General features: G+C 39.4%; 1 protein-coding gene across 5 annotated transcripts in view; it reads left to right on the forward strand.

Moving 5' to 3' along the window:
• Positions 1 to 2,987: 2,987 nt before the first annotated feature.
• LOC136873986 (ankyrin repeat domain-containing protein 17) overlaps positions 2,988 to 17,372 on the forward strand; it is a 918,230-nt gene continuing 903,845 nt past the window's right edge. For all 5 annotated transcript variants that reach the window (XM_067147404.2, XM_067147402.2, XM_068227616.1 and 2 more), the window contains exons 1-2: positions 2,988 to 3,098; positions 3,185 to 3,249. In XM_067147404.2, the coding sequence (XP_067003505.2) occupies positions 3,083 to 3,098; positions 3,185 to 3,249 (81 nt within the window). In that variant the 5' untranslated portion in view covers positions 2,988 to 3,082. The remainder of the gene's footprint in view (positions 3,099 to 3,184; positions 3,250 to 17,372) is intronic.

A 17,372-nucleotide genomic window follows, 5' to 3' on the forward strand; every position in this document is an offset into this window, starting at 1 on the left:
GTCATGTAAAATAGTGAAGTTTAATGACTTTGATGTTCTCTCACGAGGAGGAGAGTTTTGTCAATGACTCAAAGTATTTTTGACCCAATTGGTTTTACTTGTCCAGTTTCTATTGTACCTAAGGTTTTACTACAGGAAATTTGGAGAGAGAAAGTGAGTTGGGATAGTCCATTAAGTGAAGACACCCAAATCAAATTCAATAAGTGGTTGAATGAGTTGTCCTCTGTTGCTGAAGTTAAAGTGCCTAGAAGATTTTCTAGTTGTGAGGACAAATCATCATGGAGTATGCATGTATTTTGTGATGCCAGTCAAATGGCTTATGCAGCCGTTATTTTCTTAAGATCCTTCAATGGAAAAGAGTTTGAAGTGCGACTGGTCGCAGCAAAATCAAGGGTAGCCTCCCTAAAGAAAATAACGATACCGAGACTGGAGTTATTAGCCTGCACTATAGGCTCACGTCTCGCTTTTTCTGTGAAAGAGAGTTTGAATCTGACTGACATCCCGGAGTACTACTGGAGCGACTCTTCTTCTGTGCTATGCTGGATAAGAAGAGAGGAAGTTTGGGGAGTGTTCGCCACTAACAGAGTGAAAGAAATTAGATTATTATCTAATCCTAAGCGTTGGTTTCATCTACCAGGCGCCGACAACCCAGCAGACCTACCTTCGAGAGGTTGCTTTACTTCGCAGCTGATTTCTTCTCGCTGGTGGTAGGGACCCGCTTGGTTAAAGTTGGAAGAGAACAGTTGGCCATCGCACATTGTAGAAATTAATGAAGAGGAGGTCGATGAAAGAAGAAAAGGCCATGTTACCGCTACTATGCTTGTCTCCCAGGAAAAGCAGTGGTATTTGAGATTCTTTTCTCAGTATTCAAGAATTGTCAGAATGGTGGCCTGGATGCTGCGGTTCATCAACAATGCGAGAAAGTCGTAGAGCAGAATGTTGCTTCTGAATTGGATTGTTTTGAAATTTCAATGGCGGAGAGACGACTGTTGAAAATTGTTCAAGAAGAGATATTTACTGAAAGGGACAACCAAAAAACGTTGTGCCCTTTCAAAGACCAGCTGGGCCTCGTCAGGGTTAAGACAAAAATCACCAACAGAAAGGATGAATAGGTACGATTTCCGTACATCTGTTTTATTGCCCTCTGAGGTGATAATCAGAGAACATCATTTGAGAGCTTCTCATGCTGGTGTTCAGATTCTACTCGCCATAGTGCGGGAGCACTACTGGATACCAAAGGGAAGAAGAACAATTCGTAAAGTTATCAGGAAATGTATACAATGTAGAAGATTCGAAATGAAAAAATCAGTTCCCTTCCAGAAGATCGTGTGAGAGATGCAGGTGTATTTGAAGTGGTAGGAGTCGATCTCGCTGGGCCACTATTTCTAAAATCCAAAGACAAGGCTTGGATTGTGATTTTTACATGTGCAGTTGTTAGAGCAGTCCATTTTGAACTATTAATGACTTTGTCGACTACAGGGTTTTTACTAGCCCTTAGGCGCTTCATAGTCCGTCGAGGCAGACCTCGCGTGATTTATAGTGACAATGGGACAAACTTTGTTGGGGCTAACAAATTGTTCGGCAACACTGATTGAAAAAAAAAATAGGTGCGGAAACATCGGTTACTAGAATCGAGTGGAAGTTTAGTTCTCCTTCAGCTCCTTGGTGGGGTGGATTCTGGGAGCGCATTGTGCACATGGTCAAGAAACTATTAAGGCGTGTTTTAGGCAAGAATATCTTGACATTTGAGGAATTGATGACTGTTATTGCTGATTGTGAATCAATAATTACTGGTAACTCAGAAAGTCGTGATGAATTAGGCCCTCTAACTCCGACAATGTTTCTTCAGGACATTCGCGTGGTTGGTACTCCAGATTTAGACAAACTAGATCAGGCGAGTTTCTCGAGAAGGTTTCAGTACCTTCAACAGCTGAGGAATGAACTGAGGAGAAGATTCCGACTGGAATATCTGGGTAGCCTTCTGTGCTGTTCATCGGGCAAGGAGCCTGATCGGCAGTGGAAGGTAGGAGATGTGGTCATCATTGGTAGTGATAAGAGAAGAATCGACTGGCCGCTGGGAATAGTAACAGCTATATTTCCAAGTAAAGACAAAGTGATCAGGTTAGTTCGTGTGAAGACATCCTCAGGAGAACTCATCCGTCCTACGAGGACCTTTATTCATTGGAGTTTGAAGGTGGGAGTGAGGAGATGGCCCAGTGACACGGTTCCTGAGACAGTAAGTCACGGTGGCCGCAACTTCATCAGTAGTGGAAGAAGAGTTAAAATACCTTCTCGCCTCTGTCTGTAAAGATTGTGTTTTGATTGGGATCAAAAGGTGGATAATGCCACGTTTACTCTGAGTATTTGGCTGACGGACTGTAATGTGTGATGTTGTATTTTTCGTAATATAGTGTTTCTTTTTACAGCACTTGTGGGTCTTTATTATATGATTAACTAGTTATACCTGTACCGGGTGGGCATAGGTCCCTGACAACTGATCTGCATTTAGGGCAGTCGCCCAGGTGGCAGATTCCCTATCTGTTGTTTTCCTAGCCTTTTCTTAAATTATTTCATTGACATTGGAAATTTATTGAACATCTCCCTTGGTAAGTTATTCCAATCCCTAACTCCCTTTCCTATAAATGAATATTTGCCCCAATTTGTCCTCTTGTATTCCAACTTTATCTTCATATTGTGATCTTTCCTACTTTTAAAGACCTCACTCAAACTTATTCGTCTGCTAATGTCATTCCATGTCATGTGGATTACTGGCTTTTTATGAAGTAATGCAATCTTTATTATGATGTGATATGCCTGAAAAGTTTATATACATGGGAACTGTATGATATGATAAAAAAAATTAAAAAAAAAATAAAAAAATCACCAGCTCTTGTAGATTCTTCAAGTTATTCCAAGTCTGACAAGTTGGTAGCGAAAGAAGCAGGAAGCGGAAATCTGTCGTCCCTTCCCACCATTCCTGTGTAATCCGCGCCCCGCTTAGTTCAGCTGTAGTTTTGTGTGCATTTTGGTGCGATGAAAGTGTGAAATGTGTTAAGGAAACGTTGACATAATGTAAAGAGGCATGGTGTATTGTGAGGGTACGTGTTATTTGGTTAGTGTGAAGTTTTATGTTGTGCTGCTCAGAAATTGGGATTGGTTATGTTGTGCCTAATTTCTGTTATAGAATTCAATCTGGCTGAACCACAACAGAAGAAAGTCAAAATTAAACCAGTATCGGGCAAACGTAAAGTAAGTAGCATTGTAAACAGTTGAGATCTACAAGCAAAAGTGTATTTAATATGAAATCTGGCTATTCCTGTGTCATAATTTTACACAATGAGTTTTGTTTTGGTGTGTGTGAGGTTAGGTTGGTTACGTCAGGTTATGTTATATTACTGGTTAAGAAATCGAAAAAGACTTATAGGCTAATTCCTTTGTGTTAACGAACTCATTATACCAAGATTATTTAGTAGGTCTAGACGGATTTTTTTTTATTGATAATGCTCGTCATGATAATAATATCATTTTGGTATTTTACAGGGCACATTGGGTTAATTAGTATTTGGACTATATATGCTTGGGTTTTCTAACGTTTGCAAAATTTGTGCATGTTGATCAGATTTACTTCCCTTGTCTTTCTACATTTCATATTCGTTTTCTTGTTTTGTTAAGGAAGAGTTTTACAAATATAATTTTTTTAATAGCCTAGTTGGTTTTAGAGCCAGTGAGCGTCGTTGATGGAAGCTGTAATGTTCTGTACAGAATGCCATCCATCAGATTTTGTTTCAGAATGGTAGATACAAAGAAATTTGATTTACAAAATTAATTCTTCATGTAGAACGTCAATTCAGTTTCCTGTGACACTTGATAGAAAAATGTTTAAAACTCAAAGACTTAACGGATAATAAATAGCCTAATCATTCCAAGATGTGGCAGTTATCTCACAGAAGTGAAAGTTCATTTATAGGCTAAATGGTTCACTTTGAGCTATGAGGTGTTAATTTGGAGAGGCCAAATTAAAGATTAGGCGTTGTTGGAAGAATGGAGGTAGTAAAAAAAAAAAAAGACTATCTTTCCTTATAGCTAGAAATGTTATTTCCCTTACACAAGAAAAAAGTACCAGTATTTTCTTTGAAAAGTTAGGCCTATTCCAACTCAGATTAATTAAATAGACTCAGGCCAGTGACCTTGATTCTAGGCCCTTTAAATGGCAAGGAGTTATATTTATTTATACTGGACTCCTGTTTACCAAAGGTCACTTTACTCTGTAATCCATGGAATCTAGCTTTTCTTACAGTGCCAAATTTTGAGACTGTAATAACAAATGTAAAAATCTGAAGTACGGTAAATGTAATAATATGAACATATCATTTTATTTGCGACAAACAGTACATTAATCTGATCTTACCAGCAAACCAACTGTATTTACCAGTGTTGTTAATTTTCTTCAGCAATTCTTTTTTCTTCATAAGCACATGAAATACAACAGTAGTTTAGTCATCATTTGCTTTACAGTAGTCACAGACATTGTTTTCATATTTTCTACAGCAAGCTGTGTTTTGTCACTGGTGTGTACATTATGCATGTGGGTCATTCTCCATAAGAGGCCAGATTTTGATAGAAGTTTTAAAAATTTAAAATGTTTCTTTTCATTTGATATTGGTTTTTGTGTTACACTTCATTATGCAGAATACTACTTCAGTACTGGTCCTATTCACTAATCATTACAGCGTTTTATATAACTACTTTTAAAAGTGGTATATTCATGGAGGTTTGAAAATAATTGCACAGAGTGGAGTATCTGTGAGAATAACTAAGGTTATGTTACAAGGAGATATGTAAATAATAAACTAGCTATAAGGAATTGACGAGTATTGGAAGGTGTGAATCTCCTTGTAACATTATCTTAGTTGTGTTGAGCCAATACGGGACAAAATATGAGATTTATAATCTGTGAGAATAAGGATTAAATTTACTGCAATAAATGTTTTCAGATATTACAATAGGAAAGAATAACATATATTACCATATTAGGAAATAAAAACAAAACTTTCTCTCCTTAAAATCAATATTATCAAAACTTATTTATGTTGTCTTAAAGTATAAAAATAATAAATGTTGACAAGGGTCAGGGATACCGAATCAATTGGTATAAAGTACTGGAGAGTTTTAGATTAAATTTTCATAGTTGTTAAAGTCATTACTGAAAGATCATGTACTGGCCACAATTGTTCAATGGTGGCTAGTCAGGTATACCAACTACATCTGATACTTCTACAGTAGATATGAAATTATTAGATCATCTTCTCATAGAATGTCTTAATTTTACTTTTTAGTTCAGTCCTGTTTCTGCACAGTTTCTTTATTCTGTTGTTACAGATTTCACTGTCTCCACTTGGACCAGGTTGGGAACTAGGTGGTGTACTTTCCTCGAACATTCCACCAATTTTCTCATCCCCCCACCTTTTCGATTCAAAAAATCACCTACTTTTTCCTCGCCAGTCTTTTGTGATCTTGCTCTGCTCAAGTTGTCTTATGCCTCAGATTTTATTTCACTTCTTTCCTTGCATGGTATCCTTTTATTTAGCTTCCTCATATCTGATTGGTTCATTCTTTATTGATTCCCTTAGACTTCACATATATTCCTTTACATTATTGACTGTATGTCGCACCAACGCAGATATGTCCTATGGTGATGATGGGATACAAAAAGGCTAATAGCTAGGAGGAAGCAGCCATGCACTTAATTAAGGTACAGTCCCAGCATTTGCCTGGTGTAAAAATGGGAAACCATGGTAGACCATCTTCAATGCTGCTGACAGTGGGGTTCGAACCCACTGTCTCCTGAATGCAAGCTCATAGCGGCACGTCTCTAACCAGACAACCAACTCGCTCGGTCACATAGATTCCTCCCTCTTTTCATTTGAAGATTTTGAAGCTGTAGTCTTTCTTGGATAGTTTCTTTTTTGTTCTTATCCATTATATTACCATTTAAAAAGCTTAACTTTAGGAAAATTTACTTTCCAGTTTCATTATTTAGATGACCAGTTAGTCTGTGTGTAATAAGAAGAAATCCATATACCTGTAACGCAATATTATAAAATAGACTACTGCATTACAAACTCCATTATGGTACTTGTTCTTGCCTCCATGAATAGCACTCAAGGATAAGGGTAACGGAGGTGAGCTTTTTCTCTTCATTGTTGAACTACTTGAAAACATTTGAGGTTGGGAAGTCTCACTTTGAGTGTTAGACTATGTATTACTTATGATTTTAATTTGTAGTATAATTAAATTATTAATCATAAAACTTTTTCTGCAGGAGCATGTTTTGGAGGTGAGAAAGTCCAATTACCAAATCTCCACTAGCACTTTCATACACCAAAAACAATACATAGAAAAGCACATGCACAACTTGGCTTCAGGCAGCTTACAGATAGCTGCCAATAGTTGAATCCAGTGAAGCTAGGAAGCCCACAGTGCCATCTGTAGGGTTGTTATTGAAGTTTTTCATTTTTCACAGAGGTGAGACTTCACTTGGCGATAGGCATATTCATTGCAAAAGCCTTGATTTGTAAAATAATATAAATGTTCCTGAAGTGTTCATGAGAAATTTTTCAATTACTTATTCTTATTATGATACCAAAATGGCTTGGAAACTAAATTCTATCAAATTATGAAATCATCAAAATGCCAAGTCAGGTGTTGGGACATGACGCGGAGGTGAGATCTCATATACTGTGCTCTAAAATTAAAACCTTTATTGAAAAAGTAGATCAACGGACGAAATAGATCTTATGTCAAACTAAATTACAATAATTTATAATTCATAAAAACATATTTTACACCAGAAAACCAGCTGGGATGCAAATTTGCTTTTTTAAATTTATTTTTTGTACTAGCTGATGTACCCGTGCTTCGCTACGGGATTCTCGGAAAGACTGACTTTGTGGTTTTCCTAACCTGAAATCAACATAGGTCATTAGAAAAAGGTAAGTATGAATGAAGTACGAATGTAGTATGAATGCTATCATATAAAATATTCAATCAAATGGAAAGCCGCACGGGAACGAACAGAGCTGCGGTTAGATTGCGGTGCCAATCTAATAGTCCAAAGTTCCAGAGCTGGGATGACCAGGCCGTAGATTGCCATGAACACTCATCTGCCATTATTCCGCTAAATATGCACACTGTTCATTCCAATCAGTGCCTCAGAGTAGGGATTGAATAGCCCGAATGCTATGATGATCCAGTGTGTTACGTACCACTTGTATCAGAAAATTTTTAAACCAGGGGAATGGCATGCTAAAGAAGAAAGTTATCTAACTCCCCATCTACTTCCCATCAATATTCAGACAGGCTGTTACACTCTGTACGACTGGGCGAGTTGACCGTGTGGTTAGCGGTGCGCAGCTGTGAGCTTGCATCCAAGAGATAGTGGATTCGAACCCCATTGTCGGCAGCGCTGAAGATGGTATTCCGTAGTTTCCCACTTTCACACCAGTCAAATGCTGGGCCTGTACCTTAATTAAGGCCTAAGACACTCCTAGCCCTTTCCTATCCCATCGTTGCCATAAAACCTATCTGTCGGTGTAACGTAAATCAAAAATACTCTGTACGCAGCAGTAATCCTATCCACTGGAGATGAGGGGCAACAGAAGACACAAAGCACATCACGACAAACAATGGTCAATGTAATGTTCTTGTTGATCAATGTTATGAGCTTTCTATATTGTAGGCCTTCACATTTAGTTTTCTTTCGACTCTGTGATTTGTAAACCATAAATTGTAGTTTTTTATTCTCCGACTTTACATACCGATTTTCATTAAATGCTGTTTACCCATTTTCTCGTTACTCGGCGCTGATATGGACTTAGTAACAAAAATCCAAATTCATGAATATCTTTGTGATCATAGCCAGTACGGTAACAATGTATAAGACATGAATAATAGGAAATTTGATACTATATAACTTTAGTTATGTAGCATTCATCGATTACACCTCTAATAAGAAATATTTGAGAATTACATTTTAGGCCTTCCCCTAAACTACCATTTCACTCAGCGTGAATAAAATAATTTACAGCCTTGACTATAGCGACTTACTTCCTGACTTTGCATACCGATTTTCATCAAGATAGGACTACTAATAACAACAATATTTGAGAATTAAATTTTAGGCCTTCCCCTAAACTACCATTTTTCTCAGCGTGAATACAATTATTGATAGCCTAGATTGTAGCAACTTATTCCCCAACTTTGCATACCCATTTTCTTTAAAATACGACCACTAACATCATAAATAGATGAGAATTCAATTTTAGGCCTTCCCCTAAACTACCATTCACTCAGCGTGAGTAAAATGATTTATAGCCTAGATTGTAGAGGCTCATCCCCCGACTTTACATACCGATTTTCATTAGACCACTAATAACATAAATAGTTGAGAATTCAATTTTAGGCCTTCCCCTAAACTACCATTTCACTCAGCGTGAGCAAAGTGATTTATAGCCTAGATGGTAGAGGCTCATCCCCCGACTTCAAATACCGATTTTCATTAAATTCTCTTCAACCGTTTTCTCGTGATGTGTGTACATACAGACAGACAGAAATTACGGAAAAGTAAAAAGTGCATTTTCTTGTTACTATGGAGGTGACCGATACAGAAATACCATTATTTTCAAATTCTGAGCAATGTACAGACAAAACTCTTATTATATATATATATAATTACATTTCAGGCCTTCCCCTAAACTACCATTTCACTCAGCGTGATTAAAATAATTTATAGCCTAGATTATAGCGACCTATTTCCCGACTTTGCATACCAATTTTCGTGAAGATACGACCACTAATAAAATCAATATTTGACAATTACATTTTAGGCCTTCCCCTAAACTACCATTTTTCTCAGCGTGTATAGCCTATATTGTAGCGACTTATTTTCCATCTTTGTCTAGCAATTTTCATTAAGACACGACCACTAATAACATAAATATTTGAGAATTAAATTTCAGGCCTTCCCCTAAACTACCATTTCACTCAGCGTGATTAAAATAATTTATAGCCTAGATTGTAGCGGTTCATCACCCGACTTTACATTCCGATTTTCATAAAATTCTCTTCAGCCGTTTTCTCGTGATGCGTGTACATACATACATACAGACAGACAGACAGAAATTACGGAAAAGTAAAAAATGCATTTTCTTGTTACTGTGGACATGACCGATACAGAAATACCATTCTTTTCAAATTCTGAGCAATATACAGACAAAACTGTTATTTTATATATATAGATTTTTATTTTTAGAGTGACCCATGTGCGAAAATACCATTTCAGTAGCAGCATTGGTGCCAGGGAGGCAGGAGAGAACCCCACTAACTTGAGTAAATTTGAGAATGGTACATGATTATGACTAAAATGAGTGATCTTTTCAACCCACCTTTGATTTGGCAAACCGGAAGTGTTGTTTGCAGTCCATTCACTGATTTCCTCACAGGTTACAAACTATTCGACACAGACATGCTCATAATACATTTCATTTTCTGCAGTCTGAACATATGGCTCAGTTTTGATATTGAGAACTTTCAATGTCATCCCTACCCTACTGTAGGATTCCAAGTTCTGGAAACCCTTCTTCAATTCCACTTTTTTTGGATAGGATAGAGCAGTTTAATAGAAAACTATTAGTGTTATGGAACTTCTTTACCTCTGCTGGTTGCAGTCCTTCCTCTGTTTCAAGTTTTAAGAATTCTTTTGATACTCGACGAAAAAAATTGGTCTTCATATTTGGACTCCAAGATAGTTTTAACTTACTAATACAATCAGTCACTTCAAATACATTGACTGTCTGCTCTTTGATGTTTTTCACTGCTGCATGAAATGATGAAATGATGGAACCTGGCTGTGAACAAAAACAGGGTTCTGAAAAGAGTTTTGGAGGAATAGCATACATTTCTTTTCAGATTGGAAGTATGACTTTAGTGGTTTCAACATTTTAATGGCTAGTTCAACAGCAGAGTTTCAGCTCTCACAGTGTATGATTTGAAGTACAAAAATATTTTGGAAACAACCATTTCTACATCTACTGGCAAAATATTAGTCGCTGCTGGAGCGGTGTTATGAAGTATAGGTAAAGAAGCTGACCATCGCCAGTTCACTTGTAGGCGCCATGAAATGCTATTAGTTATATTCATTAGGGTACAAAGAATGAGTAGAGATGTGAAACTACTGTGTTTTTATACAATTACATGAGATTTAATTTATATTACTCACTCTCCTGGCATTACAGCCCATGAATGGCCCTGGCCTCTCCAATAGCTTTTGCCCACTCATTTCGGTCCCAGAGCTCTCCTTCTCCAGCCCTGGATCCCTAACAACTCCAAATCTCTCGAGACATTGTCCAACCATCTTCTCGTTGGTCTCCTCAGTCTTCGTTGGCCGCCAGGATGTTGGTCAAGGATTATCTTCGTTGCTTGGTCCTGGTCCATCCTTACGATGTGCCCGAGATACCAAAGTCTCCTCTTTTTGGCCTCTACGACTATCTTGAGGTCACTATACAGGGCATAGACTTCTTCATTGGTCCTGATGCACCCCTCTCCTTCGTTGTGAACCGCTCTGAATATCTTCCTCAAGATCTTTCTCTCCTACACCTGTAGAAAGTCCTTTTCGCTCTCATTTTGGGTCCTCATCTCGCATGCATACAGCACAACTGGACAGATTATAACCCTGTACACAGTGAGTTTTAATCTTCCGGACAGTGTTGCAGTCTTCAGTAACTTCTGGAAGGCGAAGTAACATCTGTTCCAGCTGCCACCGTAGCCTTTATCTCCTCGCTGACCTTGCTGTCCTCAGTCATGAGGGCTCCCAGGTACTTAAACTGCATTATTCTCTTGTAGGTGTTACCTGCAAACTCCAGGCCTCTCATGCCTTGAAATCTTCTTTTGTCTTGGGTGCTCACCATGTACTTCGTTTTATCTTTTTTGATCTGTAAGCCCAGATGTTGTGATCCCTCGCTTGTGTGTTACAGAGCTTCCGTCAGGTAGTTCGCACTTCTCCTGAGTAGGACAACATCGTCCGTGAAGGCCAGGTACTGGAGGGTTCTGTTGCAAATGGTACCCCCTTAGGTCTATGGTATTCGACGCATAACATGCTCCAGACAGAGGTTAAACAGAGTGGTTGACATTGCGTCGCCTCAACCCTCTGTGCACTTCAAACTCCCTGGAGAGTTTTCCGTGGATCTTCACTTCGGTTCTGGTACTTCTCACAGTCATCAGGACAAGGTTGGTGATCTTCGTTGGCACCTGCATCTTTTCCAGCACCTGTCACAGCCTTGACCTGTCCACACTGTTGTAAGCCTCCTTGTAGTCAATGTAGAGCTGGTGATTGTTGACGTTGTACTGATGGCACTTTTCAAGGATGAGCTGTAGGGTTAGTATGCGATCTGTTGTTTATCTGTTGTTCTGGAACCCACATTGATAGTCTCCTAGCTGCCTCTCTGCAAAGAGCTCAAGTCTCCTAGCCAGCACCTTCAGAAAGATCTTGTAGGCCACACTAAGTAGTGAGATTCCTCGGTAGTTGCTGCGCACTGTCTTGTCACCCTTCTTGTAGATGGGGCAGATAAGGGCCGAGCTCCAGTACCTTGGCATCTCCTCGTTTTTCCATGCAGATTGGATCAAGGCATCCATGCTATCTACGACCTCTTCTCCCCAATACTTGAACAGCTCTGCTGGTAGGCTGTTCTTTCCTGGTGCTCTGTTATTGCGCATGAGGTGAATTGCCTCCTTCGCCTCATTCCTCGTCACTTTGGGGACCGGCTTATGCTCATCAGTAGGTGGGTGGTCAGCTGTCACCTGATCAGGCACCCTTGCTTCTGTCTCCTCTTCGAAGTGCTCCACCCATCGTGACAAGATCTCGTCCTCTCCAACTTAAAGACCCTTCTTGTTCTTGCAGTATGAGGTTCTGGGCACGAACCCATTCTTTATTTCACTTGTTCCCTGGAATGTGGCGCAAACCTCCTTCTTATTATACAGCTCCTTGATGCCCTCAAGCAGCTCTTTATCTCGCTGTCTTTTCTTCTTCTGGAGCACCCTCTTTGCTTCTACCCTCGCCATATGGTAGTCTTCTTCTGTTGACTTTGTCGATCTTTATAAGGTCTTGACCATTGCTTTGGTCCTCCTGTGGATGGTTCTTCGTATTCCGCATCAAACCACTCGGATCTTACTCTCGGTTCTTGGAACGCTACAGATTCTGTCACTGCATTCGTAATGACGTCCTGAATTGTTCCCCATAGATTTTCTACAGTAGTGCCTTCTTGTACCTCCCTCTGATCTGCAAGATTGTCTCGGACCATTTCCCTGTACTCATCCGTGATTGAAGCATTATTCTTCAAGGCTCAGACATCGAACCTCCTCGCCTTCTGGAGGTTAATTTATATGCTATATATTAATTTGTGAGGTTGTACAGGTGATTCCTTAATATCTGGATCAACCCCTTCAAGGAATGGAGTACATCATCTTGGCAGATCTGTGGGTAGATCCCAAGGGATTTGAAAAATTCCACAGCAGATCCCAATTGTCAAGCCAATCACATGCAATTCTTTAATGTTATATACTTGTGCCATTTGTAACTTATTGTTAGCTTGTAGGCCTATATTTTCTTTTTCTTCCACTTACCGACTGCTGGTGGAACTAGACTAACCTTGGGGTTAATTATAGTACCTCTTCCCCTTGTCTTGTCCAGCACAATGTCTAACTTATTTGGAGAGTGCTTTCACCTTCAGCCACACAGTGAACCTCATAGTTTTTATTAACAAGTGTTTTAGCAATCATATTCCATATGAGATGGTGTTGGTTATTTCTTAAATGCTCTCTGTGATGACAAAAGCCAAGGACATGGGCAAGGGTTTCGGTCTCACTGCAGTGCCTGCAGAGGGTATTGTCTTGTCTTTACCTGTGAAGAGTTGTTACTGGAGTAACATTGCACTGCATTTTGAAGGTGTCTCCACTCAGAGCTACTTTAGTGACATGCCATCTTTATTCTTTAATCAAAGCTGCACTGAGCCCATGAGTTTCATAGACCACCATTTCTGATACTCTCTGTCTCTCATTCTTCTAATGTCCACAGCAATACAGACATTTCTTGCGCTAGAGAGCAATAAGAGTGAATGTGCACATTTGAAGCCCAACAAAGAATATCACAAACATTTATATGTTGCAAGTTGGCTTCCTATTTGGCTTTAAAAGCTCCTTTTACTTTAGGGGAGTAGTAGAGCGTTGCATCAGGGGTATCAGCTGGTTTTTGCAGAATTTCTTTCACAGTACTTCTTGTAAGTTTGTCAGTAATCAATAAGAACGAATGTGGTTTTCTTGTGGTATTTGCATTTTGTAGGAGTAGGCCACAGAAGCTGATTGATGACTATGAAATTCTGTTCAAGATTTCAAAAATAAACTACCAGTCATTAAGTTAATGTTTTATTTGAGATCACCACTAATTTTTTCTTGGTCTAGAAGCAAAGAGTGGAAGTGCATGGTTAGATAGGAAATTTTCTGTGCTGTAGGCTAGCTAGTGATTGAATAATACAGCTTTTATCAATCATAGATCAGTATGATTAATAGATCAGTATAATTAAGATTTGCCTAGTCAATATTTATGGCGACAGATTTTGAAGCATTCAGACCAAGTTCTGCTGCTTCGCCATGTTAGTCAACAATTCAGCTTGCTCTTTATTAGCTACTAGTGCCATATCATCAGCGAAACCCATAGGCTTACGTGTTATTTTAGGGAGGTCTTTGACGACTTGAAGCTGAATTAATTAGATATGGTGTTTCCAGATAGTTCAAGTACAAAGTCTGTAGCTAAGTTACATAAATCTGTAGGAAGAGTTGCTCCTCGTAAAACACTACGCTTTGTGAGTATTGGTGTTGCTTTATGTCCACTGCTTTCAGTTGCTGTTCTGTTACCGTGCTGAAGAGATAATAGGATCCATTTCATTTTAAATGGGAGATAGTGTGTCTAGTGTCTTTTATGGCTGCTGAATCGAAAGCCTGTGAAATATCCCGAAATATGATTGATATGTTCCCTTTCTTTGATTTTGCAGCATTCAAGTTGCCATCTAAAATTGCAGTGCTAATGTACATCCCTATGCAAGAAGAAAACCCTCTGGTTGTTATGAAATCAGATATAGCTTTGCAGTCTGCAGTCAAGAATCCCCTTGGGATTGGGAACATATCATGATTGAGTATCAGTTAACATCAGATTCATCATCTCCTTTAGGAATAAGTAGGCCTATTGTCCTTGCTAGTTTAAAATATTTTTGAACAAACACAGAATGGGTTTAGTATATAATAATAACAGAACTGATAGGACATAACTATATTTCACACTGCACATTATATTGTCTGGTGGTGCAGCAGTGTCTACTTTTATACCCTTAATTACCATGTTGCCGGGCTGAGTGGCTGACGGTTAAGGCGCTGGCCTTCTAATCCCAACATGGCAGGTTCGATCCTGGCTCTGTCCGGTGGTATTTGAAGGTGCTCAAATACGACAGCCCCGTGTCGGTAGATTTACTGGCACGTAAAAGAACTCCTGCTGGACTAAATTCCGGCACCTCGGCGTTTCCGAAGTCCGTAAAAGTAGTTAGTAGGACGTAAAGCAAATAGCATTATTAATTACCATGTTCATATCCTCCACTGATATCCGGGGGTTGTAGTCCTCATCAAAGTGCTCATTTTCAGTGGTCAATTTTTACAGAATATTCAGATATGTCTTTGCTTTTCGAGCCTCCGTGGCTCAGGCTGCAGCGCATCAGCCTCTCACCGCTGGGTTCCGTGGGTCAAATTCTGGTCACTCCGTGTGAGATTTTTGCTGGACAAAGCTGAGGCAGTACAGGTTTTTCTCCGGGTACTCCGGTTTTCCCTGTCATATTTCATTTAATCTGTCATTCATTAATCATTGCCCCAGAGGAGTGAGACAGGCTTTGGCAGCCGGCATAATTCCTGTCCTCGCCGCTGGTTGGGGGCTTCATTCATTTCATTCGTGACTTGGTCAAATGACTGGAAACAGGCTGTGGATTTTCATTTTCTTTGCTTTTCGAGAAAGGGGAGCTAAATTCTTCATGCAGGACTTGTTTATTGGTTTAAATTGTTTATAACCTTGTGGTATCATTTACACTATCATTCAACGCTGATTGTAATAGTGATATTGAGCCTACTTCTACTTAAATTTTCATTCCTTTTCATAACTATCTTGGATGCCCTACTAGGATTACTAAAAGATTGATATGTTCTATTAAACCTAACATCTAGAATTTTTTTATCGTGCTTCGTAATACTTAACAGAAGGGAGTTTTGGACCTTGTAGTAGAGTTAATCGAATTCAAGAGGGATATACTGAATTCTTGCATGGCAGCATCAAAACCTTCTTGATAAAGATCATCAGAAAAAGTCACAACTTCTTGAATTGCGCACTTAAAATGAGTAACATTCTTTACTTGGGCATCTGTTTTGCAGTTGGCACGGATGGCCTGAGCTCCGTTATTACCAATAGGTCTATTGGGTCACCACTTAATGTTGTCAGAATTGGTTTCTTAACTCTCTGGATGATTCTTTCCCTGTGTTCTGAAGGATATGCTTTACCAGTACTTACATGACTGTTAATGGAACAATATAGCACTCCAAAAACAGGGCAGAGGATACTGGATTCTCAGACTGTTGAGTCTGGAGTTCCTGTGGTTGATCATTGTGGTGTTCAGTCCCGTCAGTAGTTATTTCTTTAACATTAAAATGTGTTTTCCTAACATGCATCTTCAGCTCACAAAGACGAGAGAAACTGCAATCACAGTGGGGAAAACCAGAGTCCAAACTTTCAGGTTATTCTTAATATGAAATGTTTTCACTACCATTATTTAAGATTATTTAGCACAGGGCTGTATCAGAGCCATTCCTAGTTGTCGCTGACTCATTAACCAGTCATGTTCTGTAAGATTCCTAATCTAAGATACATTATTTAACCCATAGCAGTTTTATGTAGGCTAATATTATGCTGTATACGTCAAAATCCAGATGAAGTAAAGACTGTTTCTCTGTGTTTGTCAGTTTTTAAGTGGAGTTGTATATCATCACGGCCACTGTGACTTTCTGTGAAATTAGTTGCACATGTGTTGCATTTTACTTTTTCTGAGTCTGGAGTACTGATTTCCATGAAGAACTGAAATTCCTTGTGTAATTGTTCTTTGTACCTCTTTGAGCTCATTCTTGCTGAGAAGCTTACTTAAGAAATAGAGTAAGCACGATGTAGCACACAATACAATTTATATAATTTCGTGCATATGGACGACCCGTGGTGATAAGATACCATGTTTGTGCCTTGTGTGCAGCATAGTGAGCTGGTTATGCCGAAAACAGAGATAGTTTATTACAGTGGAGCAGTAGAATCTCTCTCTCAAACATTCTCACCCATTTAATTCATGTGTAATAAAATATACTGACACACATGAAATAAATATATCATTTGGGATATATTGTGACAGTGGTTTGTGGTGTGGGTTATTGTGGTCACGTCCTAGCTTATGAACCACAGGCAACGGTTGAGTGGGCTAGTAGGCCTAAGTGGTCCTGAGAGTCATGATACCAGTTGGTATGTGTAAGTAAATTTTCACCGAGCACACTCAGAATGTCTTAAGCAAGCCTCAGACATATGGGAATAATGGAGTCCCTCGGCCGTAGCCGTGTTGAAACACCGGATCTCGTGAGATCTCCGAATTTAAGCAACATTGGGCGTGGTCAGGAGTTGGATGGGTTGCCACGCGCTGTTGGTGGGGGGTAAGGGAATGGAGGAGCGGAAAGGAACTGGCCACCCTACCGCACGTAAACTCCGGCTCAGGAACACCTCTGCGGAGGTTCGGACCTGCCTTCGGGCAGAATAACCCTTACCTCTCCCGTTTGACAGGCAAGGGACTCCTTGGAAACAAATTGGTGAATGAAATGGAATTCGATGGGGAGATATCTATATTAATAAGGCTTATGGAAGAAAGAATGTAGAACTGGCTGAGACAGCATAGATGTGTCTGGATTTAGTAGGAGTTAATGTAAGGGGAGATAATGAGGAGGAGATTACAAAGTCTACTTGACAGGTGTTAAAAAGGCGAGGGCACAGTGTGAGGTAGTGGATTTGTTAGGAGTTAATGGTATTTGGGTAAGGGGAGATAATGAGGAGGAGATTACAAAGTCTACTTGACGGTTGTTAAAAAGGGAAGGGCAGAGTGTGGGATAGGGCTACGAAACATAGTTTCTATTAGGCACATAAATAAGCGAATGATGTGGGTAGATTTGGCAGTTGGAGGAATTAGGACGAGAATTGTCCGAGTGTA

Source organism: Anabrus simplex, chromosome 5 (genome assembly GCF_040414725.1).
Source record: "Anabrus simplex isolate iqAnaSimp1 chromosome 5, ASM4041472v1, whole genome shotgun sequence".
Classification (NCBI taxonomy): Eukaryota; Metazoa; Arthropoda; class Insecta; order Orthoptera; family Tettigoniidae; genus Anabrus; species Anabrus simplex.